The 20226-nt window shown below is 53.6% G+C and overlaps 3 protein-coding genes across 3 annotated transcripts; 1 reads left to right on the top strand and 2 right to left on the bottom strand.

The window, feature by feature from the left end:
* Positions 1–432: 432 nt before the first annotated feature.
* On the top strand, positions 433–8914 carry HMBS (hydroxymethylbilane synthase). Its single transcript, XM_035009110.1, has 14 exons — positions 433–619; positions 2862–2915; positions 3251–3323; positions 4125–4174; positions 4900–4955; positions 5310–5387; positions 5575–5652; positions 5766–5841; positions 6869–6982; positions 7221–7259; positions 7490–7609; positions 7850–7903; positions 8045–8131; positions 8229–8914. The coding sequence occupies exons 1-14, from the start codon at positions 587–589 to the stop codon at positions 8400–8402; spliced, it is 1086 nt and encodes a 361-aa protein (XP_034865001.1). The 5' UTR covers positions 433–586; the 3' UTR covers positions 8403–8914.
* Positions 8915–8967: 53 nt separating this feature from the next.
* On the bottom strand, positions 8968–10964 carry LOC118013305. The gene has a single exon (XM_035009111.1). It carries the CDS (start codon positions 10743–10745, stop codon positions 9804–9806), a length of 942 nt encoding a protein of 313 aa, XP_034865002.1. The 5' UTR covers positions 10746–10964; the 3' UTR covers positions 8968–9803.
* An 83-nt stretch (positions 10965–11047) lies between these two features.
* On the bottom strand, positions 11048–16343 carry DPAGT1 (dolichyl-phosphate N-acetylglucosaminephosphotransferase 1). The gene is made up of 9 exons (XM_035009109.1): positions 15272–16343; positions 14825–14945; positions 14445–14658; positions 14048–14194; positions 12927–13011; positions 12379–12567; positions 11978–12065; positions 11664–11819; positions 11048–11581 (listed from the first exon to the last, which is right to left on the bottom strand). Exons 1-9 carry the CDS (start codon positions 15430–15432, stop codon positions 11516–11518), a joined length of 1227 nt encoding a protein of 408 aa, XP_034865000.1. The 5' UTR covers positions 15433–16343; the 3' UTR covers positions 11048–11515.
* Between the last annotated feature and the right edge of the window lie 3883 nt (positions 16344–20226).

A 20226-nucleotide genomic window follows, 5' to 3' on the forward strand; every position in this document is an offset into this window, starting at 1 on the left:
AAAGCTGTAGAATTCTGGGTTGCCAACTTTCTGGAGCATCCTATGTGGAGGTGTCGAATCCAGCCAAAGGAAAGTGGACGTGGCTCAAGGACGCTTTACTTCCAACGCAGCATTTTAGGGTTAATACTCTTCCTCTTGGGCAGGGCTAACTTTGGCTTGACTATCCCTTTGGGTGGTGGTCGGGGGACTGCAGAATTTGCTCTGTGGGTGAATCTGGGGAGCAAATCTTAGTCCTTGACCATCATTATTCTTGATTCAAAACGAGGTGTATGTAAAAAAAAAAAGAACAGTAAGGCCCGGGTCTCAAGCCAGGAGGACTGGGGCGGACGGGAACCCAGCGTCCCCACCGGCCCGGCAGAGTAGGGGCGGTAACAGAAGGGTAAGGTCGTCTCGGTCTCAACGTTCCAATTCCCGCCCCGAGGGTGGTCCTCCCCGAGGGCGGGTGCCGGAAGTGACGCAGAGCGCTGAGTCTGCGGCAGCAGGAGGAGCGCGGACCCGCGTGCACCCGCTGGCCGGGCCCTCCGGCTCCCCCGGCTCCCGGGGGGACCTCGGCGGCAGCCCCCTGACCTACCTCCCGAGCACAGCCATGTCTGGCAACGGCAACGGGGCCGCAACGGCGGTGAGTACTGAGCCGGGGACTCTCGTAACTTCGGCGTTCCGGACTGGCGGCGCAACGATTGGCTCCAGGTTGCCACCCTCCGTCGTCTATTGGTCGGAGTGACTATCCGTCTTTTTTTTTTTTTTTGGTCAAAACAGTTTTTAAAGGGCCAGTAGCTGGTTGCCCTTAGGAAGGACAGGGGAACTGAGTGAGCGGTGGGGGCGGGGTTAAGAGTGGAGGGATTGTCTGGAACGAAACCCCCATCCCTGCGGGGATCTGGGTGGGGTTCCGCCGTGCCTGGCATCCACGGCCCTAGATTTAATGACCCAGCCCAGGAAAGTTCGTCTCCACCAGACAAGGCGCTATTCCCGGGATCCTTTCACACGAGACAGGGCCGAGGCGGGATTCGGCCACCTTGGGAATATGTCCCACTTTGGATCCCAAATCCTCCAACTGCACACAAACATCTTGAAAGTGCGTCTTCTCCCTTTTTTCCCTTTTAGCGGTCACCCAGCCCCAGCCTACTCTCAAGGTCCCCAACTGAGACACACCTTTGCTTTTTCCCTTTTAGCCGTCACCCAGCCCCAGCCTACTGTCAAGGTCCCCAACTGAGACACACGCCTTTGGATTACTATGGTGGGTGGGGCGTCACCCTTGAGTCTTGTCCCTAGCTCGCCGCCCGAGCTCTGGGCTTGTGTAGATGCAAACTACAGCCAGTGGGGGCCTCTGCCAGCGCGAGATAAGAAAGAGATGGGGCAGCTGCTTATCTCCCGACGTCCAGCCTGCTGGCGAGGAGAGGGATTTTTTGCCATTACAGACACTCTTGAGCACTGGACTAGGAGTAGGAAAATCTGGATTCTGGCTCCAGCTCTTTTCCCATTATTAGCTGTGTGACTCTGGGCAAGTCATTTCACTTCTCAGTTGCTTCTGTAACATGGTTCCAGAGATACCTGCCCTGTCTACCTGATAGGGTTTTCATGAAGATTAAAAGCAATAGTTCCAGCATGTACATGTTCAATAAATATTTTTTTAATGGAATAAAATAGGCTGTGCAGAATCGATGCAATTAAGGGATTGTGTGAACCTAGCAGTTTCTAGGACCTTAGATTCCTTTCTGTGGGCTCCCAGTGGCTCAGAATTTTAGTGGCCATGTTTAGCATTTTAGGCCTGGCCTAATTTGCTCAGGGTCCCTAGGGTTTATTTATGGGAGAACTGATAGCAGTGCAGTAGACTAGGGTCCAGGAGCAGCCAGCTGTCACATCCACCCAACAACAGAGGACCCAGAGACTTGCCTGCAAAACAACTCCATGGGATGAAGATCTCAGAATAGGGAAAGGTGACATTATGTACAGTGGCTACTGATCTAGAAAGAGATAGGACCTCAGACTGAGGAACGCAGTTCTCCCTGCGTGGCACTGAACACTTTTGTCCAGCGTGCCCTGGCTAGGAGGAAGAGGTTTGTGCCTTTGAGTTCCTAGCTTGGTCAACGACATTCCGCTATTTCTGGTTGGTGAGACCAGAGGCGGCACTCTAGGGGAATGGACGTTAGGCAGCTTAGCCTTTTAAGTCTCGTAGAACATCTGAGGCAGAAAATACTGGAGTCGCAACCTCTTCATTTTATAGATGAACAGATCATGATGAGAGGCTGTGCTAAAGGTCAGCCTGCCAAGAGGCTGAGCAGGACTCTCCGTAGGATCTGTTGACCGCAGTCCTTTATATGTGCATTCCCGCCGGGTTAGGGGATCCCTGCTGTGGCAGCTGTGGGGTTGCGTTGGCATCCAGGTGACAGCACACCAGTGCCTGCCGTATTGTGGATACTGAACTTGTCCTCGGTGACTCAGCGCACGTTCTCTTGTGGCCCCAGCTGCCCTGCCCCTGTCTGCTGGGGGACCCACCCTCCCTGTAGCCAGGCTGATGGGCCTTATCTCTTTACACACTCGGCTCTGTGCAGCACTCCCCCAGCCTTAGCCAGGATGGGCCTCCGGGCGCAGTGTCCAGTTATTAAAGCAAGAGCAACGGCGGGTCCTGCTAGCGCTTCCCTCAGGTCTCTGTTTCTCTGAATCTGTGAGGAGGGCAGAAGGTATTGAGGAAGGTAAAGGGACCAGTCCTGGAGGATTTCCCCACATCAAGGCTCAGCAGGCCGCAGGCCGCAGGCCAGAGGCTGAGGTTCTTTTCTTCCAAGCCACTGATTCTGATTCTTGGACTAGGTGTTGAGGAACACGAGGAACAGAGGGGACTGTGACTTGGGGATTTTTTTCTGCAGGAAGAAAACGGCCCAAAGATGAGAGTGATTCGTGTGGGTACCCGAAAGAGCCAGGTGAGTACGGTTACTGGGCAGAGGAAGTTTGTGGGAAGAGTTCTGTGCTCACGGTATCACAAGTTGGGGGGCCCAGAGGGTTAGTTCCCAGGACCTGGGAAATGGAAGATAAATGGGGTGGCTGGGTGTTAAATCCCATGAAGAATGGCATGTTGCATTCTGTGGAGAGAGTCTGAGCAAGCTGTTGGGGTGCAGAGAGCTCCCGGACCAGATCCCTCTCCTTCCTAGGTGGGCATTCAAGTTCCAGTTCCTTCAGTATGTCCCTAACCCTGTGAGGGTGTGAGCTCAGGGCAGTGCCCGGGGAGGATAGGACTAATCGGAATGTTTGTCCCCAGCTGGCTCGCATACAGACAGACAGTGTGGTGGCAATGCTGAAAGCCTTCTACCCAGGTCTGCAATTCGAAATTGGTGAGTTTTGTGGACAGGACGGGAAGCTAATGGGAAGAAGCTCTTCCCCACCTGGTGTGCGGGGGGGGGGCGGGGCGGGGCGCAAACACAGCATTTCTGGCTTTCCCTAGGCTCAAAGCTTCATCCCATTGCCTCCAATATTTTTTTTTTTTAAAGATTTTATTTATTTATTTGAGAGAGAGAGAATGAAAGACAGAGAGCATGAGAGGGAGGAGGGTCAGAGAGAGAAGCAGACTCCCCGCTGAGCAGGGAGCCTGATGCGGGACTCGATCCCGGCACTCCAGGATCGTGACCTGAGCCGAAGGCAGTCGCTTAACCAACTGAGCCACCCAGGCGCCCCAATATTTTTTTTTTTTTAAAGATTGTATTTATTTATTTGACATGAGAGAGAGAGCGTGCAAGCAGGGGGAGCGGCAGGCAGAGGGAGAGGGAGAAGCAGGCCCACCCGCAGAGCAGGGGATCATGACCCCAGGATCATGACCTGAGCTGAAGGCAGACGCTTAACCAACCATGCAGGCGCCCCGCCTCTGAGAATTCTTGGCTGTCCCCAGTTTGGAGGGCCATTTCTTCCTCTGAATACTTCCAGCTCTTGACTCGCTGGGCCAGCTTGGCATTTAACATCTTCTGCTTTGGGTCTTTTTATCGGTGTGTCTAGTCTTCCTGCCAGCTCATTACATTCCCAGAGGGCAGGGATTGGGGTGTATGTGCCTCTGTATCCACTAGGAGTCTTAGCACAGTGCTGGGCTCAGGAGGGGCTCAGGAAGTGCTGATCAGTGAGCACCTGGTTGGTTCTCTCCTCAGTTGCTATGTCCACCACAGGGGACAAGATTCTTGATACTGCGCTCTCTAAGGTAACATATTCCCCCCGAATCCTTTTCCCTCCCTCCTCTTTGCTCCCCCCAGGAGATTCACTGTGGCGCTCTTTCTTTTTTCTTTTTATTTTTCTATTATTATTTTTAAAGATTTTATTTATTTATTTATTATTTTTTTAAGATTTTATTTATTTGACACAGAGAGACACAGCGAGAGAGGGAACACAAGCAGGGGGGAGTGGGAGAGGGAGAAGCAGGCCTCCCGCGGAGCAGAGAGCCTGATGCGGGGCTCGATCCCAGGACCCTGGGACCATGACCTGAGCTGAAGGCAGACGCTTAATGACTGACCCACCCAGGCGCCCCAAGATTTTATTTATTTGAGAGAGAGAGAGCACACAAGGAAAAGGCAGAGGCAGAGGGAGAAGCAGGCTCCCCGCTCAGCACGGAGCCCGATGCAGGGCTCAATCCCAGGACCCGGGGATCATGACCTGAGCGGAAGGCAGACACTTAACCAAGTGAGCCACCCAAGCGCCCCTTATTTTTTATTTTTAAAGATTTTATTTATTTATTTGAAGTGGGGGGAGGGAGGGAGCACAGTGGGTGGGAATGGCAGAGGGAGAGGGAGAAGCAGACTTCCTCCCTGAGCAGAGAGCCCAACATGGGGCTCGATCCCAGGACCCTGGGATCATTACCCGAGCTGAAGGCAGCCGCTTAACCGACTGAGCCACCCAGGCGCCCCTTTGAGGCTCTTTCTTGACTGGCAGATTGGAGAGAAGAGCCTGTTTACCAAGGAGCTGGAACATGCACTGGAGAAGAATGAGTAAGTGAAACACAGTTCTTACTCATCTCTTGCTAGGACCCCTGTGCACATCAGACCTGGTTATCAGCTAGACCATGGGGCTTCATCCTTTGGGTAGGCTAGCGGGAGGCTCATATGTGGGTTTCTCAGGCCTCAGAAAAGGAGAGTGTCCTGGTTCTGAGCCATCTGGCTGCCTGGAAGGCCGGATTGGCTGGGGGAGGGGGACAGAAGGGAGGGTGCAGGGCTCAGGGTCCTGAGGTCCTGGCAGGCCCGCTTCCTAGCAGACCACTGACGTACAGGCGGGCATAGGTGGAGGAGGGGTGGGGGCCTGCTGCTGGGATTCCTTCTCCTTGCCTCCCTCTTCCGTCTCTCTAGAGTGGACCTGGTTGTTCACTCCCTGAAGGACCTGCCCACCGTGCTTCCCCCTGGCTTCACCATTGGAGCTGTCTGCAAGTAAGAACCGTGCAAGTCCGGCATGGGCAGGTGGAGGCATCCTGTTAACCTCTGCTTTTCCCTCTGGGACTCTGCCCTCTGCCTCTAGGGAACCGAGAACATGCCAGTTAGTTGGTTATGGAGAGAGCCTGGAAGTGACCTGCACTGAGATCTCTTCCTCATTCTTTGACTTTCCCTCTGTCTCCAGGCGGGAGAACCCCTATGATGCTGTTGTCTTTCACCCAAAATTTGTTGGGAAAACCTTAGAAACCTTGCCAGAGAAGAGGTGAGTGGGGCCTGGATAGGCATCCTGGTGGGACATGCACAGAAGGTGGAGGGCTGGGAGGAAGAGGAGGAAATCTTGGGTTAAATCTCACTTTAAACCCTCTCTCTGAGCAGTGTGGTGGGAACCAGCTCCCTGCGGAGAGCGGCCCAGCTGCAGAGAAAGTTCCCACACCTGGAGTTCAAGAGCATTGTATCCTTTCCGAGGAGGGAGGGGGCAGTAGCCAAGGAGGAAGGTGGGGTCCAGAGGGTCCAGGGAGTCATGAGAGCGAAAGGAGCTTCCAGAGGAAGTGGACACGGGCCAACGGAATGTCTCTCCAGTGTCTGCCCTATTCATCCATCCACCCATCCATCCATCCATTCATAATCCTTTCATATTTTCTTAGCCCCAGGCCAGTGCCTGGCACTAGGGATAATGGTGAGCAAGACCAACGTTGTCCTTGCTTATAGAGTTTTACATTTTTGTTCTGGAGACAAATGAGCATTGATAATACAGAGTAATACTAAACAGTGATTACTTGGGAAGGGGGAAAGGTGGAGGGTGCTTCCATTTTTATTTCATGTTCTATTATATTTTGATATTCGAAACATATCCAATGTTTTATAAAGCTAATTTTCAAAATAGTATGTGTTAAGCACTCCCATGCACAAAGTAGGGAATTCTCTGGAAGCTTCTAGCTGGAACATCTATAAGCACAGACTTGGGGGTCAGGGAATGCTTCTCAGAGGTCTTGTAACCTTGGGCAAGTTAGTTAACTTCTCTGTACCATTTTCCTCATCTGTAAAATGGAAATAATTAGACCTACCTCACTGGGTTGTGAAAATTAAATAGGAGTATGTAAAGCACTTTATTTTATTTTATATTTTTAAGGATTTTATTTATTTGCCAGAGAGAAAGAAAGAAAAAGCACAGCAGGGGGAGAAGCAGGCTTCCCACCGAGCAGGGATCCTGTCACGGGGCTCCATCCCAGGGCCCTGGGATCATGACCTGAGCCGAGGGCAGACGCTTAGCCGACTGAGCCACCCGGGCGTCCCTGTAAAGCACTTTCAATCAGTGTCTGGTGTGTAGCCATCAAGTGTGAGTAATTAAGTTAATGTTAGCTGTACTCGGTAAGCAGAAGACCAGAGGGGAGCTGTTAGATACAGAAAGGCTTAGGCAGGGGGAGCAGTGTGAGGTTCCAGACTGCCCAGTGCTTGTGGTCCTTAGCATCCCTGCACAGCGGGGAAACCTCAACACGCGGCTGCGGAAGCTGGATGAACTGCAGGAGTTCAGTGCCATCATCCTGGCCGCCGCTGGCCTGCAGCGCATGGGTTGGCAGCACCGGGTGGGGCAGGTAGGGGCTGTCCCTGATCCGTCCCGTTAACCTTCCTCCTTTTCCTGCCTGTATTCTCTTTCTGAACATCCTGCTTCTAACGGTATAGGCTGGACATGGGCCCCAGGCTGAGAAGATGGGGGGTCAAAGGCCAGACTCCCACTAGGCTTTCTGTGTGATAGGGAAGCCCCCTCTCACTACTGTCTGCTTTCAGGCACCCCCATCTTCACCCTTCTGACTGTCTGTTCTGCCCCTGCAGATCCTACACCCAGAGGAATGCATGTATGCTGTGGGTCAGGTATGTTTGACCAGGGAAGCCCTTTCTTTTGTTCTCAACCAAAAAGCCGGTCTCATAACCTTCTGCATCTCCTTCTCCCGGCATAAACATTTCTAAGGAGGGGCAGGCCTTGGGAGGCTTCTGGGCTAAGAGGGATCCTGGGGAGCAGGTGGAGGTGGGCTGGTTCCCGTCCTTACCTCCATTGGTTGGGGAAAGATTAGACCTGATGTCTTAGGCTTTTTTTCCATCAGGGGGCCCTGGGTGTGGAAGTCCGAGCCAGTGACCAGGACATGCTGGATCTGGTGGGGGTGTTGCATGATCCGGAGACTCTGCTTCGCTGCATTGCTGAGCGAGCCTTCCTGAGGCACCTGGTAGGATCCATGTTCCACCTGTGGAGGGGTGGGGACTTGAGGAGTTGGGAATAGTCGACGGGAGATTTCTCATATTAATGCTCTTATTTAGAGGTAACTCATTCTTGAATGTATGGACAGGACCCAGGTCTGGGCCCCTGCCTCTGTTTCCGTTATGTCTTCAGGGGTGTCTATCTCTGCGGGCTCTGGCCACACGGTGGTGGTGAGTCCCTGGTTCACAGGGAGAACTTCTCATTGCAGGAAGGAGGCTGCAGTGTGCCCGTGGCAGTCCATACAGCTATGAAGGATGGGCAAGTAAGCAGGGGAGGGTGGGTGGGAAGGCAGGTAAGGGAGCACCGTGACGTGTTCCTGCGCCTCTCGAGTTGCCCGCAAAAAGAGCCTGGTTACTAAGCAGTTCTCTCAGAATATGCTGAGGTAACCCGTTTCCTTTGCCAGCTGTACCTGACTGGAGGAGTCTGGAGTCTAGACGGCTCAGATAGCATGCAAGAGACCATGCAGGCCACCATCCGTGTCACTGCCCAGGTGCCAAAGCTGGAGAGTGAGGGAGAGGGTGAGAAACGAACCTGCCTTTTACCTCCTTTTTCGTGCTCACCAGATCCCACCTCCTTCCCTCACCTAGCATGAAGATGGTCCCGAGGATGATCCACAGCTGGTGGGGATCACTGCGCGGAGTATTCCACGAGAAGCCCAGCTGGCTGCTGAGAACCTGGGCATCAGCTTGGCCAGTTTGTTGCTGAACAAAGGAGCCAAGAACATACTGGATGTTGCCCGGCAGCTTAACGATGCCCACTAACTGGTCTGTGGGGCGCAGGTGCCTGGGTCCAATTGTCCAGTGCCTACCTCCCAGCCCTCAGTGCCCCATCCTCACTGCTACCTGGTGAGTGATTCCCCCAGGGATTGAACTGCAAGGGCAGAGACTTACCTCACTTTGGGGCTGTGGGGAGTGCCTTGCCTCTGCGGTAGGTGGGGGTTTCATCTCTTTAGAGAAAAAGTTCAAGCCACGGCCTTTGAATGTAACCACCTCAACTAATAAACCAGCTCTGAAGGTGACTTTGTTTTTGGTGAGGTTGCAGGAAAGATAAGGACAGACACAAAGCCTGTACTCTTTACTTCAGAGGCCGGGACCTCTGTGCAAAGTTCTCCTGGAATGTTCTTTGTTCCTGCCACAGCAGTTCTCATTTCAAACGGTCTCCCAGGAAAGAGCGGTGATCGGAGAAACCTAGGACTTGCCCCTCTCCAGCTAACCCGTATGGATATTCGATAGGTGGGCCATGTATCAGAGTCCCCCACCCCCCCCTCAGGATAGAAGTCTACAAAGTCAGTGCTACAACTGTTACAGAATGACCACAGACACTGCGTTTTTTTAAAAAAACAATCGTTTAATAAAATTAGTCCATCTGAAACTCCCCAATACGTAAGGTACTAGTCTTGGATGGGTTGTAGCTGCAAAATTCCAGTTCCGAAGCAATCGGAGGCTCAGTGCAGACAGGGACGATCGGGCCGGTGCTGGTACGGAGGGAGGTGCGTGGCCCGCGGAGGAGTCGCCCGAAGGGAAGTGGGGCGAGCGGCGGGGCCCGAGGGCCCGGCTGCGGTCACCCGGGCGCGCGCGCACACCTCCTGCGGTCCCCACGGCCCGCAAGCCCGGGCCCCCGCCCCTCCCCCGCCGCGGCCGGGGCGGCGGTCCCCGCAGAAGCGGCCGGCCCGCGGGTGCAGACGGCGGGACCCGGGGGGAAGGGGGGGCGGCGGCGCCAGGGCGAACAGTGATCGGTTCTTCCCGCACCGCGTCTGGAGAGTCTCGGCCCGAGCACCAAGCCGGAGCCCCGGCCCCGGCGCGCACCTCAGCCCTGCGTCAGAGCGGCGAGCGGCTCTTCCAGGAGGCGCCGCGGCCTCCTCGCCGCCCATCGGCGGCTCCGGGGCCCGGGCGGCTGAGTCACGGGCGCCGTGGCGCCCGGGCCTCTGCGCCAGGCGAGCGGGGCCGCCCCCCGGCCGGGCGGCGGCGGGAGCGGGAGCGAGGGCCGGCGAGCCCGCGCGGGGGAGGGGCGGCGGCGGCGGCGGCGACGCGGGAGGGGGGAGCCGAGCGCCGCGGCCGCCCGCCCCGAGCCCGACGTGGCTCAGCTCTTTCCGTGAGGGCGGTGGTGGCCCTTAAAAGGGCCTTTGTGGTGGCATGGTGGGCCGGCTGCGGCGCGGGCGCCCCTCAGTACTCCTGAGAGGCCTGGGTGGCCTTCTTGCCGCCCGCGGGCGCCTTCGGCCCCACGGTGGCGCTGGTCTTCTTGGGCAGCAGCACGGCCTGGATGTTGGGCAGGACGCCTCCCTGGGCGATCGTCACGCCGCCCAGCAGCTTGTTGAGCTCCTCGTCGTTGCGGATGGCCAGCTGCAGGTGGCGGGGGATGATCCGCGTCTTCTTGTTGTCGCGGGCCGCGTTGCCCGCCAGCTCCAGGATCTCCGCGGTGAGGTACTCGAGCACCGCCGCCAGGTACACGGGCGCGCCGGCGCCGACCCGCTCGGCGTAGTGGCCCTTCCGCAGCAGCCGGTGCACGCGGCCCACTGGGAACTGGAGGCCGGCGCGCGACGAGCGTGACTTGGCCTTGGCGCGGGCCTTGCCGCCGGTCTTGCCGCGGCCCGACATGCTGCGCGAGGTAGCAGAGCGGTGAAGAGGGACGCCTCGAACGGGGCCAACGGAGAGCTGCCCGCCGCAGTCCAACTGCTGCCGCGCGCGCCCAGGGGCCGCCCTTATAAGCCCCCAGGGCACACCTCCGCGCCCTCCTGATTGGCTCTCTTCTCGAATACCCGCCTCCGGTTGGTTGCAGTTAACCCTTCCGTGACGCGCCACGGCTGAGGGAGCGCGCCCGCCGATTGGTCCGATTTGAAAACCTTTTGCCCGGGGAAAAAGGCGAGGAGGAGCGGTAGCACGCAGCCAGCCCACCACTCCCTGAGGTAGCCAATCCAGGTGAAGGGCGCCAGATTTAAATGCTACAGCTGGAGACCAGAACCGGAAGACAAAGAGGGTGGGGTCTGAGCCACCTCTGGAGCCTCTGGGAAATCTGTGAGGGCCTAGGAATTTTAAAGGAAAGGGGTCAACGCCACTGCCTCCCCTTCCAGGTCTGGTCCCGCTCTTCGCCTTTCTCCCTCCTCCCATCCTGCAAAGGGAAAGTGAAAAGGGGAAGAAATGGGATCCCCTCCCCCTGTCCCCCCCCCAATTCTGTCCCACACCAGACAAAGGTAACTCCAATCTTATGGCCCTCCCTGCCACCGAAGTATGAGGATTTCAGTATTTATTCAACATGTTCTGTCTGGTCGCAGTTCTTTCTGTTCCCTTCTTGCTACAAGGAGCCTGCTGTACTGAAAGAAAAAAGGACCTCTTGGAGGAGGTGCCTCCACCAACCCTCCCAAATCTACCCTAAGATGCCCATATAGGAGATATACCTACAGGAACAACAATAAGAAAAAGACAACACTTTATTGTCACCACTGGGAGCACCTGGCCCCCCAGTCTGCTCTTACTAATCAGAATACTTAATTTATAGTCAAATATCAAGTGATTTTCGAGCCTGTGTCCCTATCCCCAGCAAGGGCTCTATCCCCAGGCCCAACATATTCCTCGAGAGTCCGAGTCGTGGATAACTGCATAAAAGTGGCAGTATCCCACCCCAGGAGGCTGCAAAGACGAGACGGGACGGAGAGGGAGAGTGGCAAGTTGAAGTGGCAAAGTCCAATCAACAGTCAGTAGAGGGCAAGACAGGCCCAGGGTGTCGATAATCACAGCGGAATGGAATCACTAAGTACAAAATCTGGGGGAGAATAAGAGGTGGGAGAGGCCTGGGCCAGGAGGCATTCCTGGTCAGGAAAGAGGTCGGCCTGAGTCAGGAAGCCTGCAGACTGTGCAGTAAAGGGCAAGGACCGGGGGACTCAGACATCGTAGAAGAGCCGGACAAGCTGGTACCGAATGGAGAAGGTGACTGCACTGCCAAGGATCTGTGAGGAGAAACACACTAGAGTCAGAATCATGGAGAAAGGCAGACAGGGAGCTGTATGTGGAGCCCTTCCCCGACCACACCTGGAGCAGTAGCAGGAGCAGAGTCAGGTTTCTCTCATGCATGGGCCCGACGACCTTAAGGAGCAAGTTGATGAGGGTCATGTTGTTACACTCCGTGAAGGCACCATCCTCATGCTCGCTCTGGCGCACCGTCACTAGCTGGAGACTGTCTGCTACCTGGAGGGGCCGGAGGTGGAGAGAACTTCAACTCTGCTTCAGCAGTGGGGATCTGCTTCGTGTTTCCAACTCCCCTTGGATCTGATGCAGGCCCAGGATCCCCGGTCCCTGAATTCCCGATGACGGCCTAGAGCCTTACTTCCTTGTTACCCTGTTACCTTTAGAATAAAGGTGCCCAACAAAGAGAGGTTCTTGGTCTTGAACTTGGAATAGCTCATCTCCAGTTTGCCTGTCTTGGTATTGAGTCTGCAGGGGGAAGAGAGCTTTATGTGACGGGGCCACTACTCCAAGAACTCTCCTCACTGCGGTCAATTAATAGAAAGAGCACTGAACATGGCATCAAACAACCTAAGATCTATTTCTGGCTCTGCTTACTACTGTGTGATCAGAGCTGATTAGATTATGTAGGTGAATGTGCTCTGTAATTTCTAAGGGCTAACCATGTGGAAAGAGCCCTTCTTTGGGCCCACTCCCTTTGCACAGCAGATGTATAAGGCTGGCTTTACGCATCCCAAGTGAAAAAGCTACGATGTCCCTTTCAAGCCCCAAAAGTGGCTACCTGGGAATACGGTGGCGAGGGCAGGGTATGATATGCAGGAGCTGAGGCAGTGAGTAGAGGAAGTTGAACACCTGGGGCATGAAGAAGAGTAGCATGGTCTTGCTGAAGTGTCCCAAGATGCCCACCACGGCAAAGGTCATGCCAGCAAAGTAACAGAAGGTATCTCCCACAAACACCCGTGACGGGTACCTGTGTAGGGGAGAGGATCTGAGCCAGTGGCAGGAGGCACTATCCATCTTTTCTCTCACATTACACTTCCTGGGCCCTGGGCTAGCCCTGACTCTAGTTCTGGCCCAGAGGAGACTCTGGCTCTTCCAGCAACTGTCCAGGACCCAAGGCCCTGCATTCATCTCTTCCTGGGGGCTCCACAGCACTTGTCCCTAACTGCGACTGGGCTGAAAGCAACTGAAGAATATTACCAACTAGAGACCCAGAAAACACTCAACATAGGTGTGCGTAGGTTTAGCCTCTCCAGGAGTTGGGTCATGACCAGGACCATACTCATTCTATGATCACATAGTTATCCCCCTAGCCACAGGCCCACTTACCAGTTATGGTACAGCAATCCCAAGGTGGTGAAAAAAAAGGGTATCATGAAGTAGAGGGAAAAGACATGATCATCCCGATAATCACCTTTGGAAGCAAGGGAAAAAGAAAGAAGGAAAAGTTGATAGGTGCTTCCCCTGCATACCTGGGTCCTATTTTTGTCTCTAAGTTCTGTCCCAAGCTGTACTCTCCACCTCTTCCAAGTCACAGTCAAGAACTCACCACCCTTTTTGTGTCACCCAGGCAATTCCTAATATTCCACCTCATTCACGAAGCCTTCCTAAATGAGTTACTGTCTTCAATTTGGTTTAGATCAGTCAGACCTAGGTTTGAATACCAGATTTACTTCCTGTGTGACCTCAATCATGACACATTTAAATTCTCTAGCCCTCAGTTTCCTCAACTACAAAATACGGTTCACGAGAACCCCTGCCACATGTTACAAAGTTCAAATGAGATAATGCTCACTAAAGTGGTTAGTTTTAATAAACACTGATATCAGTGCTTATCAGCCAAAGACCACCAGAAACACACAAGCAGTCAAAGCTGGGTTTACTGACTTGTAACAAGGGAGACACTGGAGACCACACATTATAGGCAACCATGGGATGCCTTAGTAAGGGGGTATTAGGAGGATGTATTATAGGATTCGTTTTAAGTAATTTTGGGGAGAAAGCAAGGAGGTGGAGTTTTGCCCTAGACTGGGTGCAATCAGTCAAAGTAATTCTATGACTGAGCATCTTAGCTTTGTCTAAAAAGTAGGAGGAACTGAGTTATCAGAAGGAAGCAGCAATTGCTCACGTTAGCCAGAAGAGGGAGACCTTAGTCATTTTTGAGGGATGCACAAAATGCGGTTCTACCTGAAATGGTTTTACTATCGTGGTCAAAGAGTGACCCTGTCTGACTTGGAAGTTCTGTGAAATTCTTTACGTTCCGTAGAAGACCATGGCCTACCTATTAGTGCCAATCCAGGTAAAAATGACAGGGCTGCTATTTTTCTTTCTTACATTTAATAAATCTTAATATATCGCTTTTTTTTCCCCCAAACTCCCCAAAGCCAGGTATCAGGCAACTTCCTTAACACTCAGACTTCTCTTCTCTCCCTCCTCCTAATCCCACCTACCTTCCAGCTCCACCAGATTGAAGACGATGATGGAAGCAGCAATGACTAGTGACTGGCCAGCCTCTAGGCCATTAATTCCTGCTAGGATATTGATAGCATTGGTACAGAACACTGCCAGCAGCCCCATGTAGACATAGTACAGGATCCCTGGGGGAAGAAGACGGTAAAAAGTGTGTACCATTGAAATGAGGACTTAAGGATATTCTGCTGAGAAAAGTGGTGGGGACAGAGGATCAGACGAAGGACCAACAGAAAGGATCTGAGAAGACACAGGGACAAGTCAGGGACACTTGGAGGAGAATCTGGAGCACCAGGAATGATGCTCTGCTAGATATCTCCCAGGGTAAGGGTGCCCTGAAGTAGGGGCCACAGGGGCGGCGGTGGCAGGGCTACTCACCCAAGTCCAGATGGAGGCCAAGAATCGGCCGGAAAGGCTTGGGCACCACAATGGTCGTGTTGCCAAAGTTGGTGAAATAGACCATGAGAAGAGGTAATGAGGCAGCTGTAGGCAGCAGCAGCTTATGGCGCCAGCGCAGATTCAGTACATCGTCCGCAAAGCCCAGGAAAATCATGCAGCAGATGGCAAGGAGCGCACCTATCAGGGCCACAAACTGGGGGAGGCTCGGGCAGGTCACAGCTCAAGCCTACGCCCACTTCACCTTTCAAAAATACCTGTCTTTTCCCTGGATCCTCAGCCCCTCCACCCAAACAACCCCAACTTTCTCAGGTAGCTCCAAAACCCCAGCCACAAGCAACCTCCCCCACTCACCCACTTACTTCATGGTGCGGGAAGGCTTTACACCGCTCCTCCATAAAGCAGTTCAGGAAAGGGAAAGGGATGAAGCAGAAGAGGATGATAAGGAAAACAGCACCGCTGATCACTCCCTGGGACTCTGGGCTGTGGCCCAGCAGCAAAGGGAGGGGGCGGAGGGAGAGGAAAGGGGGCGTGGTCACTCATTAGAGCAGGCACTACAGCCATCGAATGGGGAAAGGGGGGTGGGGAAGGCACCAGTGCTGGAGTCCCCGATGCACCTGAGGGTCCCCTCAACCACAACATCCCTTCCCAATGTTAGCCAGTGCTGCCCTTCATCTCCCAGAGCCCGGAGCTGTCTGCGGAGTTAGGACTCCTTCTCCGCGGGGTCAGGCACCCCAGTTCCCGCCTTGCCCTGCCGGCCCCTTCCTCTGCCCTTGCCTCCCGCCCGGGACCCGGGTGCCACCGCTCACATTTGCTGCCGGCCGGTTTTGTTGAGGTCCTGGCCACAGAGGTGCGCGGCGATGAAGTGGCCACGGAAGGCGGGGATGAGGGTGACCGTGGCCACAAATCCCAGCAGCGAGCCGATCAAATTCACCAGCAGCGGCATTGGCAACTCCGGGAAGGCCCACATGATGACCAGCCAGGGGCCCCGCTCGGCCACCTCCTCAGCTAACGGACAAGCTGGGCAGAAGCCCTGAGCCCCCAGCAGGGAGGAGTGGCCGCTCCCCACAGGCTGGGTCTTCCCCCAACAGCCTGAGCGAAGCCCAACAACTCTGAGCGAGCCTCTATAGCGCAACCTCGGCGGTGCCCCCACGGCACTTGCATGCCCACTGTTTCCTCCCGGATCTTGTTCGCAGAGCAACCAGCGTCGTGGAAGGCGGCGGCGGCCATTTTTAATACAGGCACGTAGCGCGGGGGACACAAATGTTCCTTTAAACTGCGTCCTTTATTTGAGAGTTTTCACCACGACGGCAGTGGCAAAACAATTAAAGACAGACAAACAAAAGCGGATACTTTCCTAACGCCGTATTAAAGACGTAAAGCCCAAAGCGGAAAAACGCCTTGCCCGGTTCCAAGATGAACACCTCCTTGTCCCACGTGTCTGACGCCGCTTAGTCTGGGTTCCACGTCAGTGTTCGGTCCGCGGGCCGCAGCAGGTCACGTTTAAAGGGCCAGTACCCGCGTTTCCTCGGGGGAGCCTCTGGAGCCGGGAAGATGGCTCCCGGAGGCAACGGGGAGGGCAGGAGGGACGGGGATGGGGAGCCGCTCCCGCGGCGGGAAGAAAACCTGTTGCCAACGTAGTCGAAAGCCAAGATAAACGCAGCTTAGTTCCCGGGAAGGCAGCTACAGTTCGGAAGCTGCCGTAAATTCCAAAGCCTAGGCACTTGAAAAGCCCCTCCCACTCCTCCCACTCCATGTTTTTCTTGTCCTTGATTCAGGTACTTGGCCTTCATCATCCCACCGCCTTCTGCCCCCGCAGTAGCAGTAGTTGCCGGGCAACCCAGCGGCGCACTTCACCACTGAAGGGGCCGGGAGTGCCCTCCGGTCTTGGATTTAACGCGGGACTTGACCTTCCTTGGTCCTCCATTGTGCCAAGCTCCCAAACCGCTGCAAAGAGCTAAGGAAGCAGGAGACTCAGCCCCACACGTGGCTTCCTGTGGGCCTGAGAAACTCGCAGTCAGGCTTCTTCCTCTAGGTTATCGTGCCTTTGGCTTGGCACCTGTGGCCTTGCAAGTAACAGTTCACCAGCTTCATTCCCTTTCATTCACCAGCCGGCTCTCCGTGGAAAATGATTGACGTTCCACAGAGAGGAAACCACCACCAGGGACTACGGAGACAACTCGAGTATCTCCTCACTTTGTCCACTCTCGAAAATGGCGTGCTCCAGGAGTCAGGGTCAGGTTGACTCTTTTTAGGCCAAAGATGGTCTCTCCTGTCTCTCGAAACCAGGTGTGAAATGTCCCTTCTACTTGGAGGCACCTCTAATTAGCAACAAAACCCGCATATGTATGAAATATACTTAATATAGATAAAGTAATCCCAGTAACATACTTGATAGTATTCCACCAGATTTTCAGTACTTATTATCCCACTGGTATTGTTTTTCTGTGGCGGGGGTGGGGGTGGGGGGTTGCGTGCACGCATGCGTACATGCATTTGTGCCTCTTAGACTGGAAACTCTCTAGAGGCAAGTGTTTTCTACTCCACAGGGTAAGCCCATGGGGCTGACACAGAGATATCTGTATACAAGGTATCATTCCACACAGTAAGTCTGGGTCTTAAAGAGGGACAAATGGCAATAGGAGCACATGGAAAGAGCAATTAGTTGTGATCAGGGGAGGTGAGTAGCATCTCCAAAGATTTCAGTAGGTGGCAAGAGTGGAAGGGCCTCCCAAGTAGGGGAAGTGAGACTCCAGGAGCAGGTGGAAAGGAGGAGCTTGTGGGAGCCTCAGAGGAGGCAACATTCAGTTATCTTGTTGATCAGGAGCAGGCTGAGACTCCCTGGAGGTTGGAGGGCAGTGTATCTATTTCCTTCTTTATTTTCCTTCCCAACCTGTCATTGGGAACCTCTGACTCTTCTCCAGAGATCATTAGCCACCCCCCACCCCCCGTACAACCCCCACTGGAACAGGGTTGGGAGGGGACTTGTTCAAAGACAAGACACTAGGGATTCCTCATCCAATATACACGTTACCATCAGAACATGATTACTCGGGTACTGGCATTACAATATTTTTGTTCCCATGATGGTAAATGCCCAGGTGATGATCAGACTAATTAGGAGAAACAAACACAGGACTTGGCCACACTTGAAATTTTGTGCCCTTCCTGGTAAAAATTCAAAGCATTTGCCTGAATGCTAAAGCTGGTCCTAGAACTCACAGATCAGGTGAGTTGTCAGTGGCTTCTGCTGGTTTCTTGGGCTGAGTTGACAACATCTGAGATGCGTGTCTCCTACTAGGAGGCCCTGAGTGCCTCCCAGTGAGCAAGCCAATCTAATGTTAAGTTGGATTGCCTGTCAAAGCCTGTCCCCAAAATGTTTTACAGTGCCTAAGAAGTCCATGAGACAGCTTTGGATAGTCTGGGGCAATGACACTTGCAGGACCCTATCTGTGTCTCTTTCCAGGCAGTTGAGTTACTTTTTCTTTTTCTTCCTGCCTCTCCCCTATCAGTGTATCAAAAGTTATGGGGCGCCTGAGTGGCTCAGTCGGTTAAGCATCTGCCTTCAGCTCAGGTCATGATCCCAGGGCCCTGGGATGGAGCCCCGCATCGGGCTTACTGCTCAGCGGAGAGCCTGCTTCTCCCTCTCCCTCTGCCTGCCACTCTGACTATCTGTGCTCTCTCTCTATCTCTCTGTCAAATAAATAAATGAAATCTTAAAAAAAAAAAGTTGTTAGCTGAGGGGTACATGGGTAGCTCAGTCGTTAAGAGTCTGCCTTTGGCTGGAGTCATGGTCCCGGGGTCCTGGGATCAAGCCCCACATCAAGCTCCCTGCTTAGCGGGGGGGGGGGGCTGCTTCCCCCCTCTTCTGCTTGTGTTCCCTCTCTCTCTGTCAAATAAATAAAATCTTTTTTTTTAAAGATTCTATTTATTTATTTGAGAGAGAGGGAGAGAGAGCACAAGCAGGGGAAGGGACAGAGGGAGAGGGAGAAGCAAGCTCCCCGCTGAGCAGGGAGCCCGGCCCGCCTGCCGCGAGGCTCCATCCCAGGACCCTGGGATCATGACCTGAGTCAAAGGCAGATGCTTCACTGACTGAGCCACCCAGGTGCCCCAAATAAATAAGTAAAATCTTAAAAAAAAAAAAAGTTGTTAGCTGAAAGCATGCCCCAAGATCTCCCATTCCATTGAAATAACATGAGCTTTCAAAAGATGCAAACAATATAGAAATTCTTCGTGTTGGCATGCATAATGCAATATCTTGTTAGACTTCTTAAAATTACAAGAATTTACTAATCCCTACTATGTGTGTGGGAAATTCTTAAGTACTGTGGGGACAACATGATATAAATGCACTTTTTCCCCTCAGAGAGTCTGCTTTAGCATATTAAAGCACCTTGGTTGAATATGAGGAAAGACAGATGAGTGTGACAGGGTCCCCACTCTTTTATTAAAATATTTTATTTATTTATTTTATTCTGGGGGGAGGGGCAGAGGGAGAGAGAGAATCCCAAGCAGACTCCACGCTGAGCATAGAGCCTGCAGGGGGTTCAATCCCCCAACCCTGAGATCATTACCTGAGCCAAAACCAAGACTTAGACTGAGCCACCCAGGCGCCCCCGAGAGGGTCCCCACTCTTATTTTTTTAAGGATTTTATATATTTTTTAAAAAAGATTTTATTTATTTAAAAGAGAGAGAGAGCACACGTGAGCACAAGCAGGGGGAGCGGCAGGCAGAGGGAGAGGGAGAAGCAGGCTCCCCACTGAGCAGGGAGCCAATGTGGGCTAGATCCCAGGGTCCTGGGACCACGACCTGAGCCAAAGGCAGACACCCAACGAACTGAGCCACCCAGGTGCCCGAGAGAGAGAGAGAGAGAGAGAGAGAGAGCACGACGAGCAGGGTGTGGAGAAGGGGGAGGGGGACAGGGAGGGAGTCTGCTGAGTAGGGAGCCCAACATGGGGCTTGATCCTAGGACCCCAAGATCATGACCTGAGTGGAAGTCAGACGTTTAACTGACCAAGCCACCCAGGCGCCCTGATAGGGTTCCCACTCTTAAGCAGCTTCCTGGTGAGTGGGACAAGCAAACATAAACAACCAGCTAGACTGTAAGACAGAATGACATAAGTGCTAGAGATCTAAGGAACAAGTGGAAGGAAGAGTAGTAGGACTAACATGGGAGACTCGTGTGAGACTGAACTGTGAAGCAGTGTCTGGCTGCCCAGGACCGAGTGCTTAGTAGAGGAGTTGAGGAAATAAATCCGAGAACTCAGAGAGCTGAGATCCCTGGGAGGTTGGAGGGTTCCTGAAGAAGGGTTCCTGGCGAGGAGAGTCTGCATAGTGTAACTTTGCACCCAGGCAACTTCTTACATAATCTGCTTCTGTAGCTCGAGTCGCTTTGCCCAATGACAGTTTCCTCCTGGGGTCTGGCCCTGAGTTCTTTCATTCCTTCATTGCATGTCTTTTCCTCCCCTTATGATTAAAAACCCACATTCTAGGGGCGCCTGGCTGGCTCAGTCGGAAGAGCATACTACACTTGATCTCAGGGTTATGAGTTTGAGCTTCACAGTTCAGTCTCACACGAGTCTCCCATGTTAGTCCTACTACTCTTCCTTCCACTTGTTCCTTAGATCTCTAGCACTTATGTCATTCTGTCTTACAGTCTAGCTGGTTGTTTATGTTTGCTTGTCCCACTCACCAGGAAGCTGCTTAAGAGTGGGAACCCATCAGGGCGCCTGGGTGGCTTGGTCAGTTAAACGTCTGACTTCC

Source organism: Mirounga leonina, unplaced genomic scaffold (assembly GCF_011800145.1).
Source record: "Mirounga leonina isolate KUSES-001 unplaced genomic scaffold, KU_Mleo_1.0 Mir_153, whole genome shotgun sequence".
In the NCBI taxonomy this organism is placed as follows: Eukaryota; Metazoa; Chordata; class Mammalia; order Carnivora; family Phocidae; genus Mirounga; species Mirounga leonina.